General features: G+C 41.0%; 1 protein-coding gene across 1 annotated transcript in view; it reads right to left on the bottom strand.

The window, feature by feature from the left end:
* Positions 1-26,895, bottom strand: part of FLT1 (fms related receptor tyrosine kinase 1) — a 168,347-nt gene that overhangs the window by 41,591 nt on the left and 99,861 nt on the right. The window contains exons 14-15 of the mRNA XM_061171122.1: positions 25,277-25,423; positions 6,527-6,658 (exon numbers count right to left, since the gene is read on the bottom strand). Of these exons, the coding sequence (XP_061027105.1) occupies positions 6,527-6,658; positions 25,277-25,423 (279 nt within the window). The remainder of the gene's footprint in view (positions 1-6,526; positions 6,659-25,276; positions 25,424-26,895) is intronic.

The raw sequence follows: 26,895 nt of genomic DNA, 5'->3' as shown, positions 1-26,895 counted from the left end.
GTCAGGTATTTGTACCTCTTATTTCAGGTTGCTGACCTGGCTGCCCAGAACATTCCATGTCAGTTACCCTCCCAGGCTTCATCCCATCCCTGCTGGGATAGGAAGGGCAGGTGCCAGACAGAGGAAGGGCTGGTTTCTGAAGATGGTACGCCTTGTCTAGAGTCTGGACAGCTGGGCGGTGTCTTGCCGTCCTGCCCTGGGCCTTTCTGCTAGTGATGGAAGCTCTGTCTGCATGGGGCCCGGGCTGTGGGATGTGGCAGCATCACACCAGCCCTGACATGTGGCTCTGAGTGGTACCAGACTACTTGAGTCAACAGGCAGCAGAATCAGGCAGCCCAGCTCGTGCAGTTTAACTGGGTGGTACCTCCCTAGAAGTTGGGGAAACTCCGCAAGCAGAAGGCCAGGGTCCCTGGCCCCAGGGCCTTCCTTAACTGCAGAAAAGGAAGTCTTTATGTGACCCTACAAGCAGCTGTGTCTGAGGCCAAGGACCTCTGTGCCCCAGCTTCCTCATCCCTAAAATGTGGAAGTGACAAGAGCACCACACCTTACAGGGGAGATGAATAAAGCCAGCGTGAGCTGTTACTTTGAAGGCCTCCCCCCAACGCCCGCCTTTTCCTTTTTTCCCTTCTTATTACTTTCTGGACTTCAAGTGCAAGATCGTTTTCTTCATCCAAACACATTTCATATAACACAATTTGTCTTTTCCTTCTAAAACGAATCAGACTTTGACCCAAGGACTGATCATTTTCTACAAACAACTGCGTTACTTTCCCTGAGAAATTGGCCTGACGCTGCAGCCTGGCTTAGGAGTTATTCTCTGGTTCTGGCATTGTTTTAATTTGAGGTAACTGTTTATGTGGGTTTACTACCCATGAAGCTATTAGGACACAGAGAGGAGGGTGTGTTTCTTGTTCATTTTGCGTCTTGAGCACTGGCCTAGTGAAAGTCTCAATAAATATATATGGATGAAAAGAAAATTAATCAGTACACCTAGACCTGGCCTCCCATGTGAGCCAGTCAAGCAATGCTACCTCCTTTGATTTAAAATCCAGTAACCAGTAATCCTGTTAACCTTATTATGTAAGTCTCTAAGGTTTATTGGACATTAAAATTGGCCTTCATACTATTTATGAAGCTTTATAGGAATCTACATAGATTCGTATACAGCCATCAACTTGGAATCCTTCTTAAGGACAGTGATTGTAGGCATACTCTATTCGGATTAAATCTGAAGTACATTTCAAGAGTAATTTTAAGTAAAGATGCTTCAAATTGCTATCCTATCAGTTCTGTAATACATTTTTATCACAGGAAGTTAAATCCTTAGGTCAGATAGGAATTTTGTGATCCGGAACACCATTTGTGTGACTTACTGGCTAAGTCTAGAAAAACTAGAATACAGAAAGTTCTGTTGAAGTGGAATTTGGTTTATCATATTAACAAACAGTAGTGTTAGCTAATATTGAAGAAGTTTTTATCATATGCCAGATATGGTGTTAAATGTGTTAATCCTTGCAACAACCCTATAAGGTTGGTATGCCATTATTCGCACCCATTTTGCAGATGAGCAAACTGAGGCTCCGGAGGGAAGTCATTTGTCCAAGGTTGCACGGCTCACGAGCAGGGACGCACCTGGCTTCAGAGTGGGGCCTCTTCCCCACCAGGCTGAGAGGCAGGAGAGCAGAGTGGTTAAACAGGGATCCAGTTCTCTCAGCACTGCCTTTTCCGAGCTTTGTAACCCTGGACAGGGTCCTAACCCTCTCGGGGCCTCGGATTCTCACTTGTAAGTAGTAAAAAAAAAAAAAAAACCCTCATTGGATTGAAGGAGGCTAATGCATGTTATGTGCTTAAAACGGTGGACCACACGGTCAACAGGCATAAGATGTTGTAATCGAATTCCATCACCATTTTTTGCATTCTTGATCAAGGCCAACTTTATGTCATTGTTTGGGTTTAATTACAAAGGCACGCACATCCCGCCCCCAGCCCTCCCATGTGAAATTAGTGAGCTGCCTGCTCAGCTGTCGGTCTCTCTCTGTTCTCTCCTGGGGAAACCCTTCTGAACTGCCAACACCCGTGAGAGGAGTGACATCAGTCACCAACATCTTCGTGTCAATTAGTTTATCACATCCTCCCTAGTGCCAGGAGAGCCAGGGGGAGAGAACTGGGGGCAGGCAGGCTTTAGGAAGAGAGGAGCTAAGGTAGGGGCAGTCAGAGATCAGAGGAGGCTCAGAAAGGAGAGATGCAAACTCAACGCTGGCCAAGGGTGATGAAAAAAGGCTGGATACCCAAGGCAAGTCCCTTTTGAGCTTTTCTTACTCTTTACTCTTGGGACTTTGTTAAAGACGTTAAAGAACATAGTGTATCCTTCCTGCCATGTGAGTCCTTTCCTGAAACGTGTTAGTGTGCGATTATTGTGGCACAAAATTTACAAATCACACCTGTGGTGCCATTTGAAGTATTCAGACTGCCCTGAGGCAGTCCTGTGCTTTCCATGATTTTTGCATCCATCAGTCTTCCTCAAAAAAATGTTAAAAATAGTAACTATTCTTCAAGTTGTTTTCTCCTGTGTGATTATAAATGCTATTATAATGCTTTGCTATTATTTCAATAGCAAAGCCAAAATCTGTTAGAAGAATACACACACACACACACACACACACACACACACACACACACATATAGTGGTTATTACTGATAATGATAAAGTATAGTTTATTTTAAATCCTTGGATGAAAATGTGCCACCGTTGCACTGTAACAGTCCCGTTGAGTTCCACGGGCTATGGTGTGCTATGTTAATTTCAGAAATTATTTTGGTTAGTTACAGTTTTGTTGCTGTTGTTTTTAATATTAGAACTTCCCCTCTGAGCACTCCACGTGTGCTCCTGAACAGTCCAAACCAAACAAGGCCTGTGATTATTTAAAGAAGCCACTTTGATTCCCCAGTCCGCTCATCCTTTTCAGATACAAAAATAACACATTGTTTTATCTATGAGTATAAGAATCCTTTTTCAAAGGAAATAAAAAGAGCAGACAGTTTCCTTCCTGGCTAATTTGTGAACCTCTTTAAATATGTTAAACATAGCCACAGACACAACTTATTTCCCTGGTTTCACTTCCTAAACTCAACCTGACAAGATAGGTCAGTGTGAAGGGTCTATACTGCATATATTAGGAAATCAAGTCTAAAGCTTTTTAATTTTTTTCTATTAAGTTATTTATTTATTTTTGGCTGTGAAGGGTCTTCATTGCTGCGCGCGGGCTCTCTCTAGTTGTGGTGAGCGGGGGCTACTCTTCATTGTGGAGCACGGGCTCTAGGCGCGCAGGCTTCAGTAGTTGTGGCGCACGGGCTTAGTTGCTCCGCGGCATGTGGGATCTTCCCGGACCAGGGCTCGAACCCATGTCCCCTGCATTGGCAGGTGGATTCTTAACCACTGCACCACCAGGGAAGCCCAAGTCTAAAGCTTGATTCACCTAATTCACAGCCGCCAGAGTGAGAAGAATAAATGATTTAGACTCCAGAAGCAAGAATCTAATTTCAGTGATGAGATCACCAGGCAGGTACTGCCTTTAACCGTTCTGAACAGCATCCAAGGATGAAATTTTTATTCAATGAGCCCAAAGTACTTCTGTTCAAGATACTGCGTCTCATTCACAAGATGCACATACTGTCAACTTTCAGAAATTCTTCCTATTCAAAATTTTATCTTTATGTGGAGCTGAAACCTGCCTCTTTGAAACTTTACCACCATCTCCCTTCCTTGGTTCTGGTTATCTTTTCTGGTGAGTCAAAGAATGAGGCCAACATCTCCTCTCTCTGAAAGCCCTTTAAATATTTGAAGAAAACAATCCTGTCCTCCCCAAGTGGACTCATTTTTAGACTAAACATCCTCGTTTCCTTGCACTGTTTTATCATTACCGTATTAGGATATGGCTTCGTTTGTTTATGCTTCTCTTAGAAATAGGTACAGATATTTCACGTGTGGTTTGATGATGGCTGATCAGGTAATTTCTCAGCTAACCACAGTTTTTCAGCAGAGAGGCTGGATACAGCCATCACTCTGAGAGCAGAGAAAAAGTTACAAAAGAGAGCAAAGGAGAATGCAGAAAAACTATAAAAAGCAGACACAAGAACTCAAAACAGGGCTGTTGGGGGCAATAATGGGTGAAAAGAAGGAGTCATATATATAGTGTCTGCAGCTACCTTGCAGATTAGACCATTTCTCTAAGTGATATTGAAGATTAATGCCCCGTGAGGAAAAAGAGGTCATGAATCAAAAGTACCAATTCCTCGGGGACGGGGAGGGATGGATTGGGCGTTTGGGATTAGCAGATGCAAACTATTATATAGAGAATGGATAATCAACAAGGTCCTACTGTTTAGCACAGGGAACTATATTCAGTAGCCTGTGATAAAGCAAAATGGACAAGAATATGAAAAAGAATGTATATGTATAACTGAATCACTTTGCTATACGGTAGGATTAACACAACATCGTAAATCAACTATACTTCAGTAAGATAAATTTAAAAACAAAAGTACCAATTCCTCAGAAAATTCAATGGACTAAGCCAGTAGGAAATGGTTAGAATTGTTTAGACTCTGTCATTGCCAAGGGAGATATCAGTGTGGGAGGTCCAGAGCTGCCACATAACTCGCTGTCTTCTTTCCTGCCCCATCCACTTGGCCAATCCGACATCCTGCAAGGCCTCCTTCAGAGGTTAAGTCACTCGCCATATCATTTTTGGCCTCTAGGAAGTCCTTTAGCCCTTATCAGCAGCACTGTGTAGTCTGTTTTATACAAACTAGGGTTTCTATGTTACCCACAGGAGGAGCTCAAAATGTTTATTGGTCTGGTCCTAATGGTTTCATGCTCCCCTTAATCGCCTTCCAACTAGGTTTTCAAAGCACAGAGAGGTTAGGGGTCGTGACTTGCACGTCCACGTCCTGCATAGTCCTGGGCAAATATATAAGTGGTCGACCTAATTTAATTTGGCTTCTCTCTAATGCCCTCAACAGTATAGTGATGTGTTTCTTTTTTCAGACATTCCCTGGTGGTTTTCTAAAGAGATTAATCCAACGAACATTTCTCGAGTGCTCTGGACCAGAAAAGTGAACAATGCGCAATGATGAGCATTGTATTAAAGGTCCATGCCAAGTGCTGTGGGAGCGCGGGGTTCAGGGGGGATGGTGGTGAGACACGAGGGATGAGGTGTAGAGAAAGTGACCCAAGAGCGAAAGTGAATTTTAAAAGATGAGTAGCATTACTATATATAAAACAGGTAAACAACAAGGACCCACTGTACAGCACAGGGAACTATACTCAATATCTTGTAATAACCTATAATGGAAAAGAATCTGAAAAAGAATATGTATAATGTATAACTGAATCACTTTGCTGTACACTTAAAACTAACACAATGTAAATTAACTGTACTTCAGTAAAAAAGATAAAAAAATAAAAGGTGGGAGTAGGATTGTCTGGGGGAGAACAAGTTGGGAAGGAAGGCTGTTCAGACAAAAGGAAAACGACGTGTAAAGGGCAGAGGACCAGGGGGAGTGCGGTGTGTTCCGATTTAGTCCAGGTGGGGGGCCTGGGGCGTGTGAGGGGGATGAGGGCTGAGGCTGGAGGCGGAGCATGTGGGGGACCGAGTGCGCTGGGGTGAGGGTAATGGTAACCAGGAACCACTGCGAGATTTCCTTCAGAAATTCTTACATATTCTGAAGTCTACTGGGGAGCATTTGCAAATAGGCTACTGAAGAAATTCCATCTCTTCATGTAAAACCTCAGCGAGCCATAGATGTGTATACATCTAAGAGGCGCCAATTCGAAGACTTTATGGTGCTATAAATGCTATGTTTTCTGGGATGATTTTTGGCTTTGGAGAATTGAAATTGAGGTCTAATCTCTGTTCTAAATGGAAGCCACATGGCCAGAGTCCATGGTCAGATTAGGTCTCTTTAGGTTTGGCTGCTCAACGAAACTGTCTGAGGAAGCCCTTGGAATATTTTTCTTCCATGTGGTCTGTTTATTATGTGTTGCTTCTCTCTGATAGTATTTTGCAGCCTACTTCGTGTTAAAAACCAGTTTACGAAAACGGTGGGAAGAGCCAGCATATGTGTAACTGGTGGGAATTGGACAAAGAATGGATAATTTCCAGTGTGTGGGTTTTTTTCTCTCTACACCCGTCTTCTGCCTTCTTGGATTTCTTTCTCACAGGTGTGGCCACTCTGGTCATTCTCTGTGGGTCAGTGTCATGGCTCTGGCAGCAGCTGGCTCTCCTGTCTTCCGGGAACTACTGTCCCCCACGGAGACTGTGTTCTGACGGTGGCCTGGGTCCTCACCTTCAGCCTCGCCAGGAGGGGGACCAGCCAGGCCTTCCCAGCGGGACGGGGAGGGGAAAAGGAGATCAGGGAAAGGAACAGACTGGAGGGGCAGCGGGACACTGGGAGGTGGAAAGTTCAACAAACAGGGAAATAGGTGTCTGAGCAGCTTCTCGTGCTCTCTGGAGCAGTTGTTTACCTTGCACGGTGAGGTATGCCGAACTCTCCGCGGACCCCTTCTGGTTGGTGGCTTTGCAGTGATAGACACCTTCATCCTCTTCCGTGACTCTTTCAATAAACAGCGTGCTGCTTCCTGGTCCTAAAATAATTCCTGGGGAGTGAGAGATGTTTAGATTAGTGAGCCTGGATGACAAACCAAAACAGCCACTTCTGTAACACAACCCTCTTCCTATCATTATGCCTTCAGACGAGGAAATCCAAGCTCTGGTTCACCTGGGCCACCCAGGCCCGAAAGAAATGAGATGGGGCTACCGCCCCCAACTTGAAAGAGCACATATCAAGGAGGTAGCATATCTAATAATAATAATAACTACCATTTCCTCAATGCCCGCCGTGTGCCAGGCACGACCGACACCCCATTCCTGTCTCGACAACCACCCTGTAAGGGGTTATCGTCTCCATCTTTCAAACGCGGACACTGAGGTTTGGGGAGGTTAAGGGACTCAACCGAGAGCGTGCAGTTTGATGGAAAGCACATTCGTGGCTCAGGGGTCAAAGCCAATCCCATTTCGTTGGTCACAGTGGTAAAGAGCTTGGGCTGGGCTTTAATCGAGGCCTCACCAGCACAGCTCGGTCACTTTAGGCCAGTTACTTCACCTTTCTGTGCCAGTTTCCTCAGTCTTAAGATGACAGTGAAAGCAGTTCCTACTCAATCAACGGGAAAATGAATAGCAACTGCCCAGCACATAGTAGGTGCTCAGTAAATGCAGGTTTAAGTATTACTGTGGAGCCGGTGTGAGGGAAGGAGCACCCGGCTTCCAGACCCAGTTGCTTCAATAGCAAGTACCGTCCCCATGTATTTGAGTACTGACTCTGCTTTAGTCTGTGGCAGAGACTTGGGGGGGGGGGGTAGGGAGGGGCAGGCTAAGACACCGTGTCTGTCGAGGAGGGAAAATCAACTCATACCAAACACAACATGCATACATTCTCTCTCTCTCCCTGACACACACACACACACACACACACACACACACCACCCCCCGCCCCAACAGCAAACAGAAAATGTTTGATGAGTGAGAATAAATACACGTAGCACAGCGGACCCAATCAAATGTAAAGTGTGGATAGGGAGGAGCTCAATAAGAATAGGAAACTCAGGGAAGGCGTCATGGAGTATATGGGCCTTGAGTTGAGGTCAGATTATCAGAGGTGATGGGAGAAGGGGGGCCACTGAGAAAAGGCATGACCCTGAAATGAACACGCACCAAGTGCTTGTTCCGGAATAAATTGAACCCGACCAGACCAGAGGCTGTATTTTGTTAGCTGAAATAGTTTGTATTCTCCTGATTATAAAAACTATATCTGATATAGAAAACTTGAGAAATACTGGAAAGCATAAAGAAAATGTGAAAATACAAACAAACCTACAATCTCACCCCCGGTCAGTTTTCCCTTAGTCTTTTTAAAGTGGCCTTTTTTACACAGCTTGTTCATTGACATAATGACTATTTTTGAGGTCCACTGTGTACTAGACACTAGTCTAGATGCTGGTGATACAGTAATAAGCAAGGCAAAGGAGTCCTTGCCTGCAAAGGGCTTAAATTATAGTTTGGGAGAAGTACCAATAAAGAATGTCATTTCAAGTAGCCATAACGTTTGTGAAGGAAACAGACCAGGTGAAGGAGGTCACGAGTTAAGGAGGGTGAAGAAGCTACTAGATGGGGTGTTTTGAGAAGACTCTGGGCAGGTGACGTTTTGAGCAGGGACCCGGGAGGTGAGCAGGGGTGAGCAGGTGAAGACCTGGAAAAGGGCATTCTAGGCACAGGGAGTAACAAATATAAAGCCCGTGGGGCAGGAAGGAGCTTGTTTAGGGAAAGATACGGTGGCTTTGTCCTGGGGTGACTGTGTGTGTTGGAAGTGGTAGGGATTGGTGGTGCTGGGGATCTTCTGAAGGCTTGCTTATGGGTTAGCATGTGGTACATGAAAAAGAGTAATAAAAGTCTGACTTCAGGGTTGATAGTTTGAACAGCTGGGAGGGTAGTGGTACCTTTCCTGGGGGCGGGGAGCAGGTTTGAGGGAGAAAAATCAAGAGTTCTGCTCTGTTTCGTGAGGTTTCATTGGGGGCCCAGGGAGGAGGTCGGGGTTAGAGCCGGCTGCACGGACTCAGCATTCGGGAGGCATGGAAAGCCAGGGGAATGGAAACAAAGCTCATGGGAAGCGAGTCCAGAGAGAGACGACAGCTGGCCTGAAGGCTGAGCCCCGGGAAATTAGAGAAAGAGGAAGCAACAGGGATTGAGAAGGAATAGCCTGGGAAGTTGCAAGAAAACCAGGAGAGCGTGATTCCTAGAACCAAGGAAAGAGCTCACGATGGAGAAGAGTGATGAGCTACGTTCGGTGCAGCTGAGAGACTACGAAGAAGGGAGATCACAAACCACTGGGTTTGGCCATGAGCCGTTTCAGTGACATCTGGGAACAGAAGCATGATGACTGTCACTTAGAGACAGGAGGTGATGGAGGAGAGACGGTTAGGAGGTTACTTTCAGGAGGGCAGCTGGAGACCAGCACGAGGTCAAGGAATGAATTTGTTTTTGAAATGTGAAACTTTACAGCGTGTTTATGTGCTGATAGGAATAATCTGAGAGGGAGGGGGGGAGAGAGAGAGGGAACGAACAGAGGAACAGCACCAGGAGTGGATTCCTAAAGAAGTGAGAGGGGATGGAACTCAGTGGCTGAACTGGCCTTGGATAGGAGTCGGGATAGTTCGTTCATTTTAACAGGAAGAATGGCAGAGCGTAAAGGGACATAGATTGGACAATTTGGTGATACATTTTCTCAATAAACAAGAGGTACTCATCTGTTGAAATTGAGGAGGAAGTAATTTTGGAGGTTTGAAGCGAGAGAAGAAGGTGTGAAATAGTGTTGCTGGGAGGGAGGAAACAAGTCCAGTAGTAAAATGTTGGTAAGATTTCTCCTAATGCTTATACAAATTTAAACACTGACCCCCCCCCCAATATCATAGCATAAGTTATTCCCCATGTTCTTACATGCTTTGAATAGAATCATTCATCATACGCATGTACCCTAATGATTGGTATTAGGTTATATCTAATTGCTCATAACTATAAAGAATAGTGCAATGACATCTTTAAGCATAAAGATTTTTCTGAATTTCAGATTATTTCCTTAGGAGAGATTTCCAGAAACAGATCTATGAGGTCAAAAGCTCTTGATTCATATAATCAAACTGCCCTCCAAAAAGATAATACCAGTTAAAAGCTTCTACCAGCAGAGGATAAGAGACTGTTTTATCACTTTCCTGCCAGGACTGAACAGTAGCATCTACAAAATAGAAAACACAAAACTTTGTTGATTTGATAGAGTAAAATGATGGTTGTCTTAATTTGTATCTTTTTGGAACATTCTTTCATGTGTTTCTTAGCCATTTTTATTTTCAAAGCACCTGTTTTGAGCAGTCGACTGGAAAAGGTGAGTTCAGATTAAGGAGAGCTTTGAAATCCTGGCTGAGGAGTTTCCATTCAATGGAGAAGGGAAGAGAGGGTCACAAAGATTTTTGAGGGAAATGACCTAATGAGAGCAATGTTTAAGGAAGTTTAGTCTAGAAGGAGAATGCAGGATGGACTGGACTGAGGAAAAAGTGGTATCTGGAAGTCCAGCTCAGCAGTGGTAATTCAGGCAAGGAGTGATGAGAGGCTCCAAGTGTGGATGGTGGGAAAGGAAGTGGAGGGGGGAGAGATGGAAACAGACGCTTTGTAGAAACAAGCCACAGAAATTGGTGCTTTACCGGATCCAGGAATAGACAGAGATGAGTCCAGGATGGTTCTGGAAGAAACATGAGAGCTCTGCCCTGTAACCTTGGCTAGATCATTTAATCCCTTTGGGGCGGTTTCCCCATCTGTCAGACAAACAAACAAACCAAAAAACCCTGCTTTATCTATTTCATGGTATTGCTATGAGGATCAACAGAAATAATTTCAGTGAAAGCTTTGAAGCTTTGAAAAGTGCAAGGTATGGTATAAGTGGCGATCCCAGAAAGCGAAAGTGTGGCTGGAGGGTGGGTGATCGGGGCAATGAATGTTTAGAAGAGCAGCGATCTGGCTACCCACAGTGGTCTCCACTGCAGCTGACCTGAGCCTCAACCAAGTTTCTATCACTCAGATCCCAAATTAAGGCTAACGGCATGATCAAATAAAGTCCAAGGACTTGGATTTCACCCAAGGAGACAGATGTGTAATTGTAGAGGTGAGAGGATGGTGCCAGGGATGCTGATGACCTGACATCATCTGGCTCAGTTCCCATCACGTGGAGGAGAGATGGGGTGAGAGAGTGTCCAAAATCAACAAGCACAGCTCTTCCTTCTGACTTGGCCTCACTCTCCACAGCAACAAAGGCACAGACCTGGATACGTCATCATCAGGCTCCTGAGAAACCTCATCACACTTCTCTCATTCTCTACTCTCGCTACTTATTTCCCTTCTCACAAAAATAGGCCAGTTACTCCCCTTATTATTTTTCCCCATTCATCAAATCTTCTGCCCATACTTAAACTGGGGGAGACAACTATAGTTCTTTTTTTTTTAAGTCTTTATTGAATTTGTTACAACATTGCTTCTGTTTTATGTTTTGGTGTTTTGGCCGGGAGGCACGTTGGATCTTAACTCCCCGACCAGAGATCGAACCCACATCCCCTGCATTGGAAGGTGAAGTCTTAACTACTGGACCATCAGGGAAGTCGGTCCCCTAGTTTCTTTAATGCCTTGCCTTGTTGCTACTTTGATACAGCCTGTTTACTATGATACAGGCTCTGGTCTACCGTGGAGCTCACCTTTTAAGGAGGGCTCTCTTTTTAGTTTTGAATTTTTTCATTGTAATTTCAAAGATTTTAAAAGTGCAGAAAAAATATAACCCATGTGGCTCACCATTAAGACAGCCAGATGTCAGCATTTTGCCATATTTGCTTTAGACCCCTCTCTTTTTTTTGAAGTGTTAATTTAATTTAATTTTAAAATTTTTATTGGAGTATAGTTGATTTACAGTGTTGTGTTAGTTTCTGCTGTACAGCAAAATGATTCAGTTATACATATATCCACTCTTTAAGATTCTTTTCCCATATAGGTCATTACAGAGTATTGCGTAGAGTTCCCTGTGCTACACGGTAGGTTCTTATTAGTTATCTATTTCATACATACTAGTGTGTATATGTCAATCCCAATCTCCCAATTTGTCCCTCCCCACTTTCCCCATTGGTAACCATAAGTTTGTTTTCTACATCTGTGACTCTATTTCTGTTTTGTAAATAAGTTCATTTGCGCCATTTTTTTTAGATTCCTCATAAGCGATATCATATGACGTTTGTCTTTCTCTGTCTGACTTACTTCACTCAGTATGACAATCTCTAGGTCCATCCACGTTGCTGCAAAAATTTATACTTTCCCCCTCCTCCTCCCTCTCTCCAAAGCTACCACTATCCTAAAGTTGGTGCACCTCATTCTCATGTTTTTGTACTTTGTCTACATATTGATAGATGTGTATCTCTATAGAATATATAATATTGTTTTGTGGGTTTATAAATTCCAAATAAATTGTGTCATATGGTACATATCCTTTTTTAACTTGGATTTTTTTCTATTCAACAGTGTTTTAATATTTATCCTTGTTGATACATGTAGATGGAGTTCACTTCACTGATATATAATATTCCACTGTATTAAAAAGCCGCAGATTTTTTTTTTTTTTAAATCCACTTCTCTCCTATTGGGTAGTTAGGTAGTTTCCACTTTTTTTTTGATGTTACAAAGAAGGTCACAATGCACATCTGACACAGCTATGTGTACCTTGTTACACAATATCTCCTTGTACTGGATTATAGGATATACCCATTTTCAACTCTACCAAGTATTACAAAATTGTCTTCCAAAATATACCAATTTACACTTTAACCAGCAATGAGTAAGTGCTCCCCTTTCCCATTACTCACCAATATTTGGTGTTATCAGGTGTTTTAATTGATGGCAAAATTTTGGGTGTGAAATGACATCCCTGATTACTAGTTAGGTGGAACATCTTTTTCCATTTTGGTTGGCCATTCAGGCTTCTTTTCCTGTGAATTGCCTGTTCGTGTCCTTTGCACGTTTTCCTATTAGCCTATTTGTCTTGTTCTCAGTGATTTTAGGGTTTTTATATGTTTTGGATCCTGAGCCCTTGTTGGTTAAATATGTTACAAGTCTTCCCCATTCTGTGAAGCGTCTTTGAAACTTTGTTTATGGTGAATTTTTAATACAAAAGCTTTTAGAATCTTAATGCAGTCAAATTTATCAATCTTTCTATTATCCTTTGTGCTTTTTGTTACTTGTTAAAGAAATATTTCCTATTCTGATATCATAAACCATTCATTCCCCTTATATACTTTCTTCCCCCAAAAATCTTATTAAAGAATTTTGCCTTTTCTCACTTAGGTGTTTAATACATCTAGATTTTCTTTTGGAGAAGGGTATGTTTATTGCGTGAGGTAAGAATCTAACTTTTATTGTATAAATAGCCAATTATGCCAGCTTCACTTACAGAATAATCTGTTCTTTTCCCACTGAGTTGTGGTGCCAGCTCTGTCAGATACTAAGTTTCCATATATTTGTGGTTCTGTTTTTAGGCTCTCTATTTGTTCACAATGACCTATTTATCTGTCCCACATGAGTTAATCCATGATTAACTTAAGTTATGATTGCTTGATAACACATCTTGATATTTGGTATGAGATGATCCCTTTTTCAAAATTGTCTTGGACCTTTACACTTCAATATGGATTTCAGGTTTAGCTTGTCAAATTCTGTAAAAAGCACTGTTGGAATGTTGATGGGAATTCCAATGAATTTATGTAATAATTTGGGGGAAATTGTCATATTTATTTTTAGGTCGAAACATGAAATTGTCAATATTTTGACCTATAAAATGGCTCAAAAATGGTTCAACTTGATAATAAATATTCCCATCTAAGAATGCCAAATATCTTTGCATTACTTAGGTCATTTTTTATGTCATTTGATAGCTTTAGGATTTTCTCTTTAAATATATTGTTCTTCAGTTATATTTATTCCTTGATAACATTGTAATTTTTGTTATTATGCAAAATGGCATTGGGTTCTTTTTTTTTTTTAAACATCTTTATTGGAGTATAATTGCTTTACAATGGTGTGTTAGTTTCTGCTGTATAACAAAGTGAATCAGCTATACATATACATATATCCCCATATCGCATTGGGTTCTTTGAAGAGTCACTTTATCTGAATTTTGTCTTTCGCCTTTGGGTGTCAGTTATTAGAACTAACAAGTAGAACTCATAAACGTGATGCTCTGCTTTGTGTTGCTGAGGTAATTTAATTGTAGGCCTGCTTCCTTCCAGAAGGATCACCTAAATAATTTCCAACCACAAAAATCATGACAATTCCCATGGAAACTTACAATTTATCATGATAAAAACTCTTCTTCACCCATCAAAGTCCAATTCAAATGACATTTCCTCCCTGAAGCCTCCCTTGATCACCTCAGTCAGAGGTGCTAATTCGTACCTGATGGAATTTTATGCCATTCATGTTGCATATTTTTGAATTGACTTTGTACCTATTATGTGTAAGTTTTTCAAAGGTAAGGACTAAGTTTTACTCATTTCCCTTTTCTTTAGAATATAACAAAATGTCTGGCTCATGGTAGGGAATGAGTGTTACGCTTATAAAAAAAAAAAGTAATTTTTGTTATGATAGTCTTGGCTCACCAACTAAATGATAAATGCTTTGAAGTTGGCATATGATAAGTTTTCAGTAAATGGTAGCTATGATGATGATGTATACAGTTCTAGGTACACAGTAAATAATCATAGCTTTAGATTGGCAGTTCTTCAAGGAATTCATTAGCTGAGAGCTGTACCTGAATTAAGGATCAGAAGAGCGAAAATATAGATTCAGGATGGTTAAAGGTGACCCAAGAAAACTAGCTATAGGATGTCTGATTGATTTCCCGCAAACAACACAAAGGAGATAGTATATATCCAGTCAAACTTTGGAGGTTGGAAAACTATGTCTGGGGAAGAGAAATCCAAGCTTAGTAAATTTAAAAGGCTGACAAAATTCGGAAATGAAGAATGATGGGCTCATCAAATAGCACTAAAAAGATGAATGAGTCCTATGTTTTCAAATGGTCACCATGCAGCTTCTTCCTTCTTTATTGAGAATTTCACTCTAAGATCAAGCCTTGTGGCAAAGCCTTTACAGATGTAAGAAAAAAAAAGTTGGTAAAGTATGGAATAATCTGAGACATAGTGAAAAGCAGCCTTATAATAATGTGCTAAGTTGGAAGAGAGTTGTGAGATGTTTAAAACATATGGTCTAAAGGGGATCTGATGGGCAACGTCATCTGTGGTGACACTGTTTGCTCTATAGCCTTGAAAAGATAGAGAAAGAAGAGAAGCTCTTAGAAAAGAATGAGATTAAGGACAGTGATGAAAAAAGCTGTATAATATTCCTCTCCATGCAACCACTGAATAAGGGAAAAGCCATAAACAAAGGTTCTTTCATTTGAGATAATGTCTATTGCTTCACTAGTTTAACTTCCAAAAGTGGGTTATGATAACAGAATAGTTTTTAAAAGCTCTTAAGAAATTGTAAACCAGTTGAATTGAAGGGGTTGTGGTTGAAGTGAGCACCTTGAAACTATGCCAAAAACACATGTATTTCTAAACACTTAAAAGTGAAAAGCATTTTTTTGCCCTTTTACTGTGAACTTTACTATTGTTCCAATGAAGTAGTTCAAGATGATTTGGGCACTTAAAAAACATGTCAAGTGGTGCTAACTCTACGGTTATTAGCTATAAAACCTTAGCTATTCACTATTTATGTCTATAAATTATAAACACACACGTGCGTGTGTGCACACACGTAATATACACATATGCACTCATCCCCGCCCCAATAAATTCTTGTGGTATGTTCAGATTGGCCATAGCCCCTTCCATGAGGTTGGATGAATTTGTACTGCAGGATACAGCCATTCACCTAAAGTGGCCTTTCTGTGGATAGTAAAGTAGCGTTTCTATGACCATTTTAAGGCAGGAAATAATATGGCACTGCACAAGAGGTTAAAGTCAAAAGGTATTTTTCCATCGTTAGAAGAATAGCTAAATACATTATGGGAAGACATACTATGTTATAGTGTATGGCTGCTTAAAAAAATGAGGCAGACAATATGTACAGACATAGAAAGATCTCCAGGATATATTGTGATTAAAGCAAGTCATAAAACAAAACACGGAGTATGAGCTCAACTCAAACTTATCTTAGAGATGCTGGCTTTCCCATATAGCCCTACTGTAATCCATTATCTTATTTTGTTCATCACAGTAGTTATTACTATCTGATTGTATGTTATAGGCTTATAGTTTTGTTTGTTAAATTTATTACCTGTACTTTTCCATTAGAATGGAAATTCAAGGTCCCTGTTTTGTTTCCAGCACCTAGTATATTCCTGGCACAGAGCTGGCTTTCAGTGAACAGCTGTTGAATGAATGAATGAACCCCATCTATCATCTGCCTCACATATATCTGTGCCCCACATTTGCATATATACACATATGTAGATAAAAAATGGAAAAATCTTTGATGAAATACACATGAAACAGTTATGTGTTAATTCCCATAAGGGAAATTTTTATAGCTTATTCTATTTTGGTACTATGCGAGCTTTTAAAATGAAAATGTACTCATGTATTACTTATTTAATTAAAATAAATAACAGTAGTTTTAATAATGAAATTGTAGGCCTCTTTAGCATCAACAAAGAGCCACTGAATGAAAGTTTAAAAGCTATGTGGATCCAAATACTTATATATTTGCAAAACTTTATAATATTGACTATGTATAGAATGATAAAATATTTTTGAAGAAAAGCAGATCTATGCTTCACAACAATTTACACTTGTGGGTTAAAGCAATAAAAGGACAAACCAAAACCTATTCCTTCAGGAGACTGGCCTCCTATGGAGAGAGAGAGAGAGAGAGTGTGTGTGTGTGTGTGTGCGTGTGCGCACACACTTGTTGGTGGGGTATGATTTACAGTATGTTTTCTATGTTTGATTTTTCGATGATAGTTTAATTATGACTGAGTTGAATGAGATGGCTACTTAAGCTAATATAAAATCTTATTGTTTAAGACATCTTAGTAGCAGATTATGCAAAAATCAAGTTTTGATTGAATGTGGGTGGAGGAGGAATGAACTTACTTGATTTAACTTTTTCAGCAGCGATTTAGTCATGCAAATGATGGGCTGAGTTCACAGATTAGCTTATCTGAGAACGTATTTGTTGGCATATTTTCCTTAATTGAACTGGGCAGAGTGGTGACCCCAGCTGCACTGCTATGTGTCACTTTAGATCCTGGTTAAGCTGTTTCAAGTTTGTCCTTGGGGGGAGGAGGGCTTTCCATGCAAATGCTGAACTTGTGAGATAGAAAAACCTCATCTCATTATTTTGCCAAGAGATGGAGGAGAAAACTTACCCAGGTAGTGTCTGAGTTTTCTTTCTTTAGTCACCCAGGCTTCACTGTAAGCAGGAAATTGTGGATTGGGGATGGAGACCCCCTTCCACTCCAAGAGCCCAGACCATGGCTCTTGGTTTTGGAGTTAGTGACTTTGCACAGGGCACGGCCCCTGCCGGTCTCTGGGAAGACTCCTGGGAGAGTCTGCCCTCCCCCTCCCCCATCCCCATCCATCTTTATTTCTCTCTTCTTTGTTTTTCTTGCTCTCCCTTCCTTTTTCTCTGCTACGGGTCTCTCAAATATCGACTGCTCTTCAGACAGAACAAGCTGCTGATCATGGCCATGCTCCAAGTACAGTTCCATGTGTCACAAGAGGTCACAGGAAAGGTCAAGGAAAGGTCAAAAGAGGTTAATTCACAGTCAGAAGGGAAGAGCCTTAAGGGGTAGGAGGTTTCCGTTTGAGGTGACGCAAAAGTTCTGAAACTAGATAGTGGTGATGGTCGCAGAACGTTGTGAAAATACTTACTGTCACTGAATTGTGCACTTTTAATGGGTAAAATGGTAAAATTTATGTGTATTTTGCCACAATTCTTTTTAAAAAGGGAGAGGCTCTTTCTAAAGCGATGCCCACATTTACAAGTTCTCTCCCATTTCTTTTACGTTCTAAATTTTTCATTTGAACATTCAAGAGGGCTTCTAAAAAGGCACCCAACCAAACGTAAACAACTGGCAGGGGACCTTGTTTATATGAACGAGTCTGTGCCGGTTTGTGTGTGATCCCTCAGCTGGGTCTTGCTGTGGCTGACAGCTTTCGGGAGGCTTTTCTGGGCTGAATGGGGATGAGGATCCTAGGCTGGAAAAGGCATCCAAGTAGTTTTCTTTGGGCAAAGCATTAGGACATGATACGATGCTATGTATGTACATGTAAGACCTAAATACGGTGGAACTTGACGATAAAGAGAGAGATTTGGGGGTGTCAGGATTGAGTCTCCATAAATAACTTCCATTGATTTCCAGTACAAAACGGGCCTCTACTCACAGGTTACTTTTCTGGATGTAAACCCTACAGCTCCACTGCCCTACATGCGTCAGTCCCACCAAACCAGCCAAACATTAGCAAGTAATTGCAGGAAGTAATTCTCCAGTTTTTCAGCAGGTTAGAGCTGTGGTTAGGGTGGGGGGGTCCTCTTGTCTGGGTTGGGCTAGTAGCTCTGAACTCTGGCAGTGCCAACCAATGAACTGTTTTCCCTGCTATTACCCCAACTCCAATCCCCCCTTAATTCCACTCCTCTTTCCCTCACCTTCTAAATGGAAGTTTATCCTTAGAAAAGAGCTGAGCCTCGGTTCTATGCTACGTTCAGGGTGTCCTTCATGCTTATGCTGTTCTCAGAGATACAACTAAACCTTGAGAGATTCTGGCAGAAGAGTTCTTCTGGATGAAAAGCTACTGGGGTATCTACTAGTGAAGCTTGGCCCTTCTTGGTCTGGGTACCTAGAACCCCTTACCTTAAAGACACAGATAGAAGAGGAAGGGATGACGTGATTGGCTGATGAGCCGATCACATGAGCACATTGCCTTAGTGGGAGTGATAAACAGAGCAGCCCACTGAGCTCCCCCTGTGCTGCCCTGTGTGTACCTGGGATGCTTATACTCATTTCTTTCCTGCAACGTCTCTTAATCCATTTTGCACCATAAGGGTACATTTCACGAGAAAGAAAAGGCAATTACTATTCAAGTTTTGCAAGAGGTTAATTGACATTTCTGAATTTTATTATTCTCAGATCTATGAAAGCCACTTTACACTTCCGGTGTAATTCTGTCCCCCAGGTACTAGGACAGTAGGTCACCTTGATCTGAATATGCGCTTACAGGTACAGATATTTGGTGTCCGTGACACAGTGACGACGGGAAAGATGCCCCTTTCAGATCCTTAGATAAATAGTCCTAGTGACCAAGATCTCACTTAGGAAGGAATATTGAGAGTGATTCTCTCCTCTTCCAGCCTCAGTCCATTCGAGATGGAATTAATTCTTCCTCAGTTCTTTGTGGTTCCAACCCTACTGCTTTAATCTTAAAATATTCTGAAAATGTCTTGCTCTTCTAGAAATTTCGACGATGGTTTCCTGGGCTTTACTAAAAACATCTCAGGTCAGTATCGCCTTCTGTTCTCTGAAATATTTTCAGAGAAGAAGGGTTTACTTTTTTCAGCAGTTTAATGGCTTTTGTCAGGAACCCCGTTTTCTCTGCACCCCCATCTGGGAGATGGTTTGTGCATGCATCAGTGTAGACCTAAGCTGGACCCGCCTCCTGCCACCTCTGCTTTGCAAACTGATCTTGATTCCTTAGTGTCACTACGAACTCAGTGGCCAACAGCCCCACTTGCTGTGCTTACTCAGCTCTGTCACAGCTTTAAACATTTTAGGACCTCATTGGAGAATCTGGCAAGAGTGTGAGCTAGAAAGGTGACTTTTTTGATCATTTTGGGGGACCTGCCAGTCGCTTGGGCAGGTGGCTGGAGGAGTTATGAAGACACTCAGGGGAGTCAGGGGTTCTCCGGGGTGACTTTATTCCATTGTTCCAAGTCTGGGTGCCAATCCTTAAAATGGTTAGCCTAACAGAAAGAATGTTTCTTAAAGGAGCTTTCCTGTCTGTTTACCCCTAAGAATCAAACCATACTCAAAGCAGCCACTGTCATGGAATTTGTCTCCAACTTAGAGCTCTCGTCGTGCTTTTCTGGTACTGGTCCTTTCATGTCTGGTCCTTTACATTATACTCACTTTAGTGGCTCCGTTCTCTTTTAACCTGTCTCTTCAAAGTAAATATGTCTCAAACCACCTCCCTCTTTCAACACTTTGCACCCTAACAGTCCCTCCTAATTGTTCCCAGTTCTTCTTTACTTGGGTCTAATCTGGAGGTTCTCCTACCTTTTATCACTCTTTGTGTATTTTCTCTTATTTCCTCTTTCTCTCTCTTCCATTCTAAGTATTCCACTAAAAATGAATGATTGAGAACCTACTGTATGCTCAGTGTTGAAGCAGGAAAATGAAAGTACAAAGGATGTATTTTTTCAATTATCTAATGTATTAAAGATCTTTTAATCCTGTGATGGAGCCACATTTTCTACCTGTCCCATTTATTAATTCACCTGATTCCATTTTTAGGCTCATTAACTCTGGTGCCCATTGGCCTGATGATAGTAAGTTAGGACACACATGGCTGCTGCCTGAAGAAGTGTGTTCACGTAAAGACGTACACTAACTGATTACCTTAGACATTTGCTTATTCAGATTTTCATTTTCTTGTTCACTGCTGTATTTGCAGAGCCTTGCACAGCACCAGACACAAAATAGTGCCTTAATGATGTCTCCTGAATGAATAAAAGACTGTGGGGCTGACATGGAATGAATTCTGGACCTTTTAAAACTAACTGGATTTTGGTTCGAAATAATTTTTAATTTTATATATGGCATGGCCACTTCTTTAAAATGCTTTGAATATTTTAATATGCTTTACATTTTAAAAAATAAAATTAAAAAAATAAACTACAGTTTTTAGGAAGCTTAATCTTTAAGGGTTGGAAGTGAGAAAATATTCATTGCTTTAAATGCTTGTTAATGCCCATGAGGTCATTTAAAACTAGTGTCTGTTCTCGTCTGAGTGATGCGAGCTAGCGTTTAGCTCCACATGCCCTGCGTTCAGAGCCCAGGCTTCAGAGCTGCTCTTCTGGTTTAAACCTTGGTCTGCTACCCACTAACCCTATGACCTGGAGCCACTTATTTCCCTTATGTTTCTGCTTCCTCATCCCATAGCCTGTCAAACAGGCACGATAATTTAGCAAACCTCATAGAATTGTTAGGAGGAGTAAACAAATTAATATTAATAAAGAGCTTAGAATAGTACCAGGCACCTAACAAGAGTGTGCGAAGTCAAAACAGACCTGGAGATGCAGCTGATAACAGTACCTACCTCAGATGACAGTCATGGAAAGTATCAATAAACGAGACATCTGTAAAACTCCTAACAGTTGCTGGGTACCTGGTGAGTGCTCAGTACATTTTTATTATTATTTTCGATAAAGAGAACCTATGAAGATAGTATATCTATCTTCAAAGGTTTTAACGGGCACACATCAAACCAGAGAACAGCTAAGTGATGTGCTCTACGACGTGACACAGATTGTAAAGAAAAAAAAAATGCGGACATCAAAGAGAAGGAAGGATTATGTGCTCTGGGATGTGAAAGGAGGCTCCTTTGGCCAGAGGCTGGCGGAGAAAACGAGCCAGTGCAGGCTGTGGCGGGAGTCACGGGGGTAGATGGGGAGTTAGCAGGGTTGGGCCATGCAGTCGAGGCCCTGGGAAGCCTGCAGGTGTGCTGGGTTGTGCGGCTGGCAGTAGGGAGTCTGCCCGTGGGTGCCCTGGGGAGGGGGCTTCCTGCCCCCCTGAGCACATACATGCTTCCCTGGGCTGCGTGCTTAGGACGTCTTCTGTCCCTGCTTGATGTCCCTTGTCCCAAGAACTTACTACTTGGCTTCCATAGAACTTTCTAGAAATTGCATTTCTTCTCTAGAATGGCTCTGCCCCCACGGAAAGGTCTTCCTGAAAGGGAATGAGAAGGGAGAGAAGAAGTTCCCCTCCCCTACATTCTCTCGGCAGGTGTTTGATCGCCACCTGTCCAGAGCATTAACTCTCTTCTCTGTTTTCTTTGGAATCGAGTAAGTTGTCATTTACCAAAAACAATGATAATGGGCCAGATCCTATCAATGATCCAAGGTCACCAAAATACTCTCAGTATATAAGTTCTTTTTGAGTTGCCAGGTTTCATATAAAAAGATGCATCTCAAGTCTCCAAAGGATGTACAGTTTATTCTCAGGTTTTAAAAACTCAGTTGAGCTTTCCAAAGGCTTAGGATATCATGAACTAGTTTTCAGTCTTTTTCAGCCTGTGATCTTGATGTTTTTCCATATCAGCTTTGGAACAACCAGTGAGTTAATTAAGGATGATCACTTTGGTTATCTGTAATCTTCACTCATAGATTTGTAAAAAGAAACAACCATAAAAGAAGTGGTATTTTTGAAGATATCTACACACACGGACAAAAGGGTGACAGTCATACAGCGTGTTGCATTGGCTGCTGAATTTGCCGCCTCAAATGGGAGTCTTACATATGAAACTTTACAAATACCATATAAATACATGTAAGAAAGAGATTATCTCCAGAAAATTAAGAAATTCTTTCCAAAAAAACTATAGTAGTTGTAAAGAGTGAATAAAGGGAACAGAGAGAGAGAGAAAATCGACAATTTAGTATAGCGGAACTCAATAAATGCTAATAATAGCATATTAGAATGATATTTAGGAAAGGTTTTATATAAGAATTTATATAAAACTCTTTTTAGATGTTCTTCTTTTGGCCCTCAGAAGATCAAAGAAAGCTGTGAGGAGGATATCTTTGTTAGATTTAGAGTCGTTTGACATTTGAACTGACTTACTAATTAACCCTCTGATACCTTCCAACAGATTCTGACAATTCATGGGCCAATTACTATACAAATGAGGTAGGTTGGAAGATAGTATTTACTAAACCATGTCTATGGGTCAGCTTAGTTATATTAACTCATTTCAACCATACCACATTCCTCTGTGGTCAGTATTATCTCAGTTTTATAAATAAGGAAATACAGGCTCAGAGGGTAAGGATAAGTGAGTCGCCCAAATTCTCTGACCCATGAGGACAATGCTAGGATGCAAACCCGCCCAACACCTCATAATATTTTTCCATTTATAGTAACTCCCTGGTCTCTCCCTCTAATCCCAGAACAGTCATGAGCTTTCAAATTGGTTCAACTCTAATTCTTGAATCCATATCCAAAGCACAAAAACTGAATTTAAGTAAAATTTACTACTTTCAAAGAACGATCCAACATCTTATGACATTTCACAAAATATATTTTGTGATCAAGTCAGTTTGGGGAATACAGAACTTAAAAGCACAGTTTACCTGATTTTTTCAGTACTGGACTTCTTTGGGTCTTTAATATACTAATGTGAACTCTGAATCTCTAAGGGGAGCATATTACAGACATTGTTTCACAAGCTATTATTTATTCACATATTCATTCATCCTTTTATTTTGCTAGAATACTTCAAGGGATGAATTTTCTATGAAACTACCTTTCTTAATAGTGTGTCATCTTGGGCAAATCACTTTACCTCTTTGCACCTCCATTTTCTATTCTTCAAATGGAACTAAAGATATTCCAAAGGTCCCTTTAGCTTTAAAAATTCTATGATACAGCCTCTCTCCTCCCCCAAAGTCTAGGCATTTGTGCTACCAAGTGAACTTGCTAAGGATAGAATAAGATTTTCTGAAAACCAGTCATTCATTCATTCATGAAACATTTATTGATTGCCAAGCACTATGCCAGGTTTTGAGGACAAAAAGACAAGATACAAATAACATGAAGATACACTGTACTCAGGATGAGGCCATGATATGATGATAAACACAGAGGAAGAGAGCACACACATGAACTCATGATACAATACAGGAAGAGGGCAGTAGCAATATGCATAGATAATACAGACTCGCATGAACCGGTGACTATAAAACAACTCAGTAAGAGAGAAGAGAAATACACCTAGATAATAAAGACTCACAGAGGACCTGCCTCCTCTTTGCAGGGGTTGAGTAAGGCTTTCAGGGGGGAAAACACCCAGTGTCTTAAGAGATGGGTCGGCATTCCATGAAGGGAAGGTACTCCAGGCAGAGGGGACACAGGAACAAAAAAAGCATAGGGGCTGAAGCAGCATGACATGTGCCGCGATCTACAAGAGTTTGGCAATTGTTAGAATGTAAATATAGTTCAAGGCGGGGGAGCATTCAGCTGTAAGGAGTAGGCAGGGCCCGTTGTTGAAGGCCTTCTTTGTCAGATGCTTGAACTGGGTCCTGTGATGGAGAGCCAATGGAAGACTTTGGAACAGGGATGGGACATTTTAGTTGTGTGGAAAACAGATGCAAAGAGAGAAAAGAGAGATAGGGAGACCAGTGAGGAGACTCCTGCAGATGTCCAGGACATAGATAGTGGCACCTGAACTAGGAGACTGACAAGAAGAAAGCAGAGGAAAGGATGGATTTGAGAAACAGTTCACATTTCGTAGGTACGACCTCCTCAGCCTGACGGATTAGAGGAAGGGGGGGAAGGAGAGGGACCACCTCTACTGTGGATGATGGATACATGATGTCTGTACAAGAGGAGGAAAATCGTGTGATGTGATCAGTTTTGGACCTGCTTAGTGTAAGGCCTTTCTAAGATATTTGTAGGTATGTTAAAATTGGAGATGTTCTACCACAACCTTTTTCTGTGCATCAAACTCAAATGGAGATTTCATTTTGAGGATTCGCATTGAAGGATGACTCCATATTGCTGGTTATTTGATTTAGGTTGTCGGGATGTTGCAAATAAATGGCAAGTTTATCTCTAATATAAATGTAATTACTAATCAAAATTATAAATAAGTTCATTTTACTCTTATTTAACCATGGAATCATGAGGCACACAATAGATAGTGTTTATACTTGCGGATTTAAGTGTAGTTGGTATAAAATATATTTTTTTGTTGAAAGACAGTCAACACGACCATTAATTTAGATTTATTTTTTTAACCAGTATTATAAAATGTAATTTAAAATATTCTTTTTACCAAATCATTGAAATTGTTACAAAGTGAACTAAGGAGCCTATAAATCTACTCTGAACTTCAGGTATGCCAGGCATTCAAAGCTCTGCTATACCTCAAATCAAGGAACTAATGCCTCACTCTTCACTGCTGTCAAGATGAACTGAAACATTTTCTGAGGGGCTCTTACCATTTCTTTCTGAATGCACGATTTTTTTTTTTTTTGCCACGTGACTTGCGGGATCTTAGTTCCCCAATGAGGGATCGAACCCAGGCCCTGGCAGTCCTAACCACTGGACCGCCAGGGAATTCCCTGAACGCACGATTTAAAGCAGATTCTGGAAGGATCTTTCTATAGGGGTAGGAATATGGTCTGTATAAGAACTGACTCCAGTATCCCTCACTGGAAGTGATATAAGCATGAACCAGAGCCCAATTCATTTTTGCAGGTCTATCAGCAAGTAGTTCTAGACATCCTGGAAGGAGGTGATAGGAATTTTAAGGGAAGAAGAGGGTGAGGAGAGAGAGTAAACACAAGGAAAAAAAATCTCTTACCAGGTTCTTGTTGTATTTTGTGGTTGTTTTTAAACCAGGTTATCTGAGGCTCTGGGACACCGTTAGCATGACAATCTAAAGTCGTAGAACTGCTGATGGCCACTGTGTGATCACTGAGGTTTCGTAGGAGGTAGGGTGCTTCCTGATCTAGTGAATAAAGAAAGGGAATTGTTATTACTCGTCTATTTTATTCTTTTATTATGTATGCATATCAACATTTTAAAAATAGAGAGGAAAACAGCAAAACTCAACTATAAGTTTTCATTCATATTTTGTTCCCTCAATTTCTCCTCTATGGTTAGCCTACTGCTTCCTCTTTATTAAGTTACTACAATAAATTGAAATCTGGTAGAACACAGAGGAAAATCAAGAACTCAACTCTGTATTTTTAGATTTCAATATCAAGGTTTTTGCCTGGCCAACTAGTTTCCTTCCTTTCTTTGAGAGGAGCTTTTTCTAAAACCTAAGGATTTTGCATGATATTTTAGGAACTAAAAAGGAAACAGACATGATTTTGGATATAGGCTTGTAGTGAGTTTTTACATAAATACAGAGAGTTATAGTAATGAGCTAATCGAATTTTGTATTTTTGTGTTTTATTAACATGTGAGGGCATCTTTGTGTCACTCAGCTGTCAGTAACCTAAACTGTAAGGCAGCAGACCAAGTGGGAGAATTTCTTGAACTTTGAAAGCTTTATTGATTATCTCCTTCCTCCAATCCCTTCCCAAATGCAAACGAACAAAGGATTAATTCAAGAGGCAGAGGCACAGATTTGTAGTTTTTGCACTATATAATAGTACAAATATTGTATTTTATATTACTTTCTCTTAAAACATACAAATATGATACAATTTATTTTAATAAAATGCCAACCAATATAGTACAACAAAATGGATTTAATACATCAGGATGCAATACATTACAACATTAAAATCTCACAGAGGGACAGCAGTACCCCAAGGCCCCCATGAGTACGTGTCTCTATTTTTATGGAATCAGTCCTGCTGATGCGTATACATTCTAGTTGGGCAGGTGCTGGATTGGTAACTCAAGCTTCCACGGTCAAAGAGTAAAGACAACTCCTGAAATCTTTCCCCCCCTCTCAAGTCATCCTTCCCCCCCCACTTGTTGCAAATCCTGGAAGAGAAATCAAAATAGTTTTGGCATCACTTACACATTCTGCGTCACTGGTTTCAATTACACAGTCTGAGCTTTCTCTGACCATTCCTCATCTTATTGTACTAACACTGTGAAAGCAGCTTAGGAGTGATTACAACGCTCTAAGAGATGACACCTTGCAATGGCTTTGATTCCATGTCCCTGCAGGATTCTGCCGAGTCCCCAAACCTTTCTGTTTTTATTCCTGCAGGGAAACTCTCAGGATTAGCATTCATTAAAGCAATTGAGAAATCTCAGGTTAAGAAGTATATTACCATATGACTTTGAGAACATGTTGACGTATCATGACATGGCAGGGTGACTATCTGTTAGGAGAAACAGATTTCTCATTCAATTTTGATTTCCATAGCTTATCATTAGTCTTTTCACATTTTATACAAAATGCAATCTGAAGGCAAAACAGACTTGAAGGAGTGCTAATTTATAAACTCGTCAAAT

Source organism: Eubalaena glacialis, chromosome 16, assembly GCF_028564815.1.
Source record: "Eubalaena glacialis isolate mEubGla1 chromosome 16, mEubGla1.1.hap2.+ XY, whole genome shotgun sequence".
Taxonomy (NCBI): Eukaryota; Metazoa; Chordata; class Mammalia; order Artiodactyla; family Balaenidae; genus Eubalaena; species Eubalaena glacialis.
Note: the sequence above shows the minus strand (reverse complement) of the source record. Positions and strands in the feature narration are given on the sequence as shown.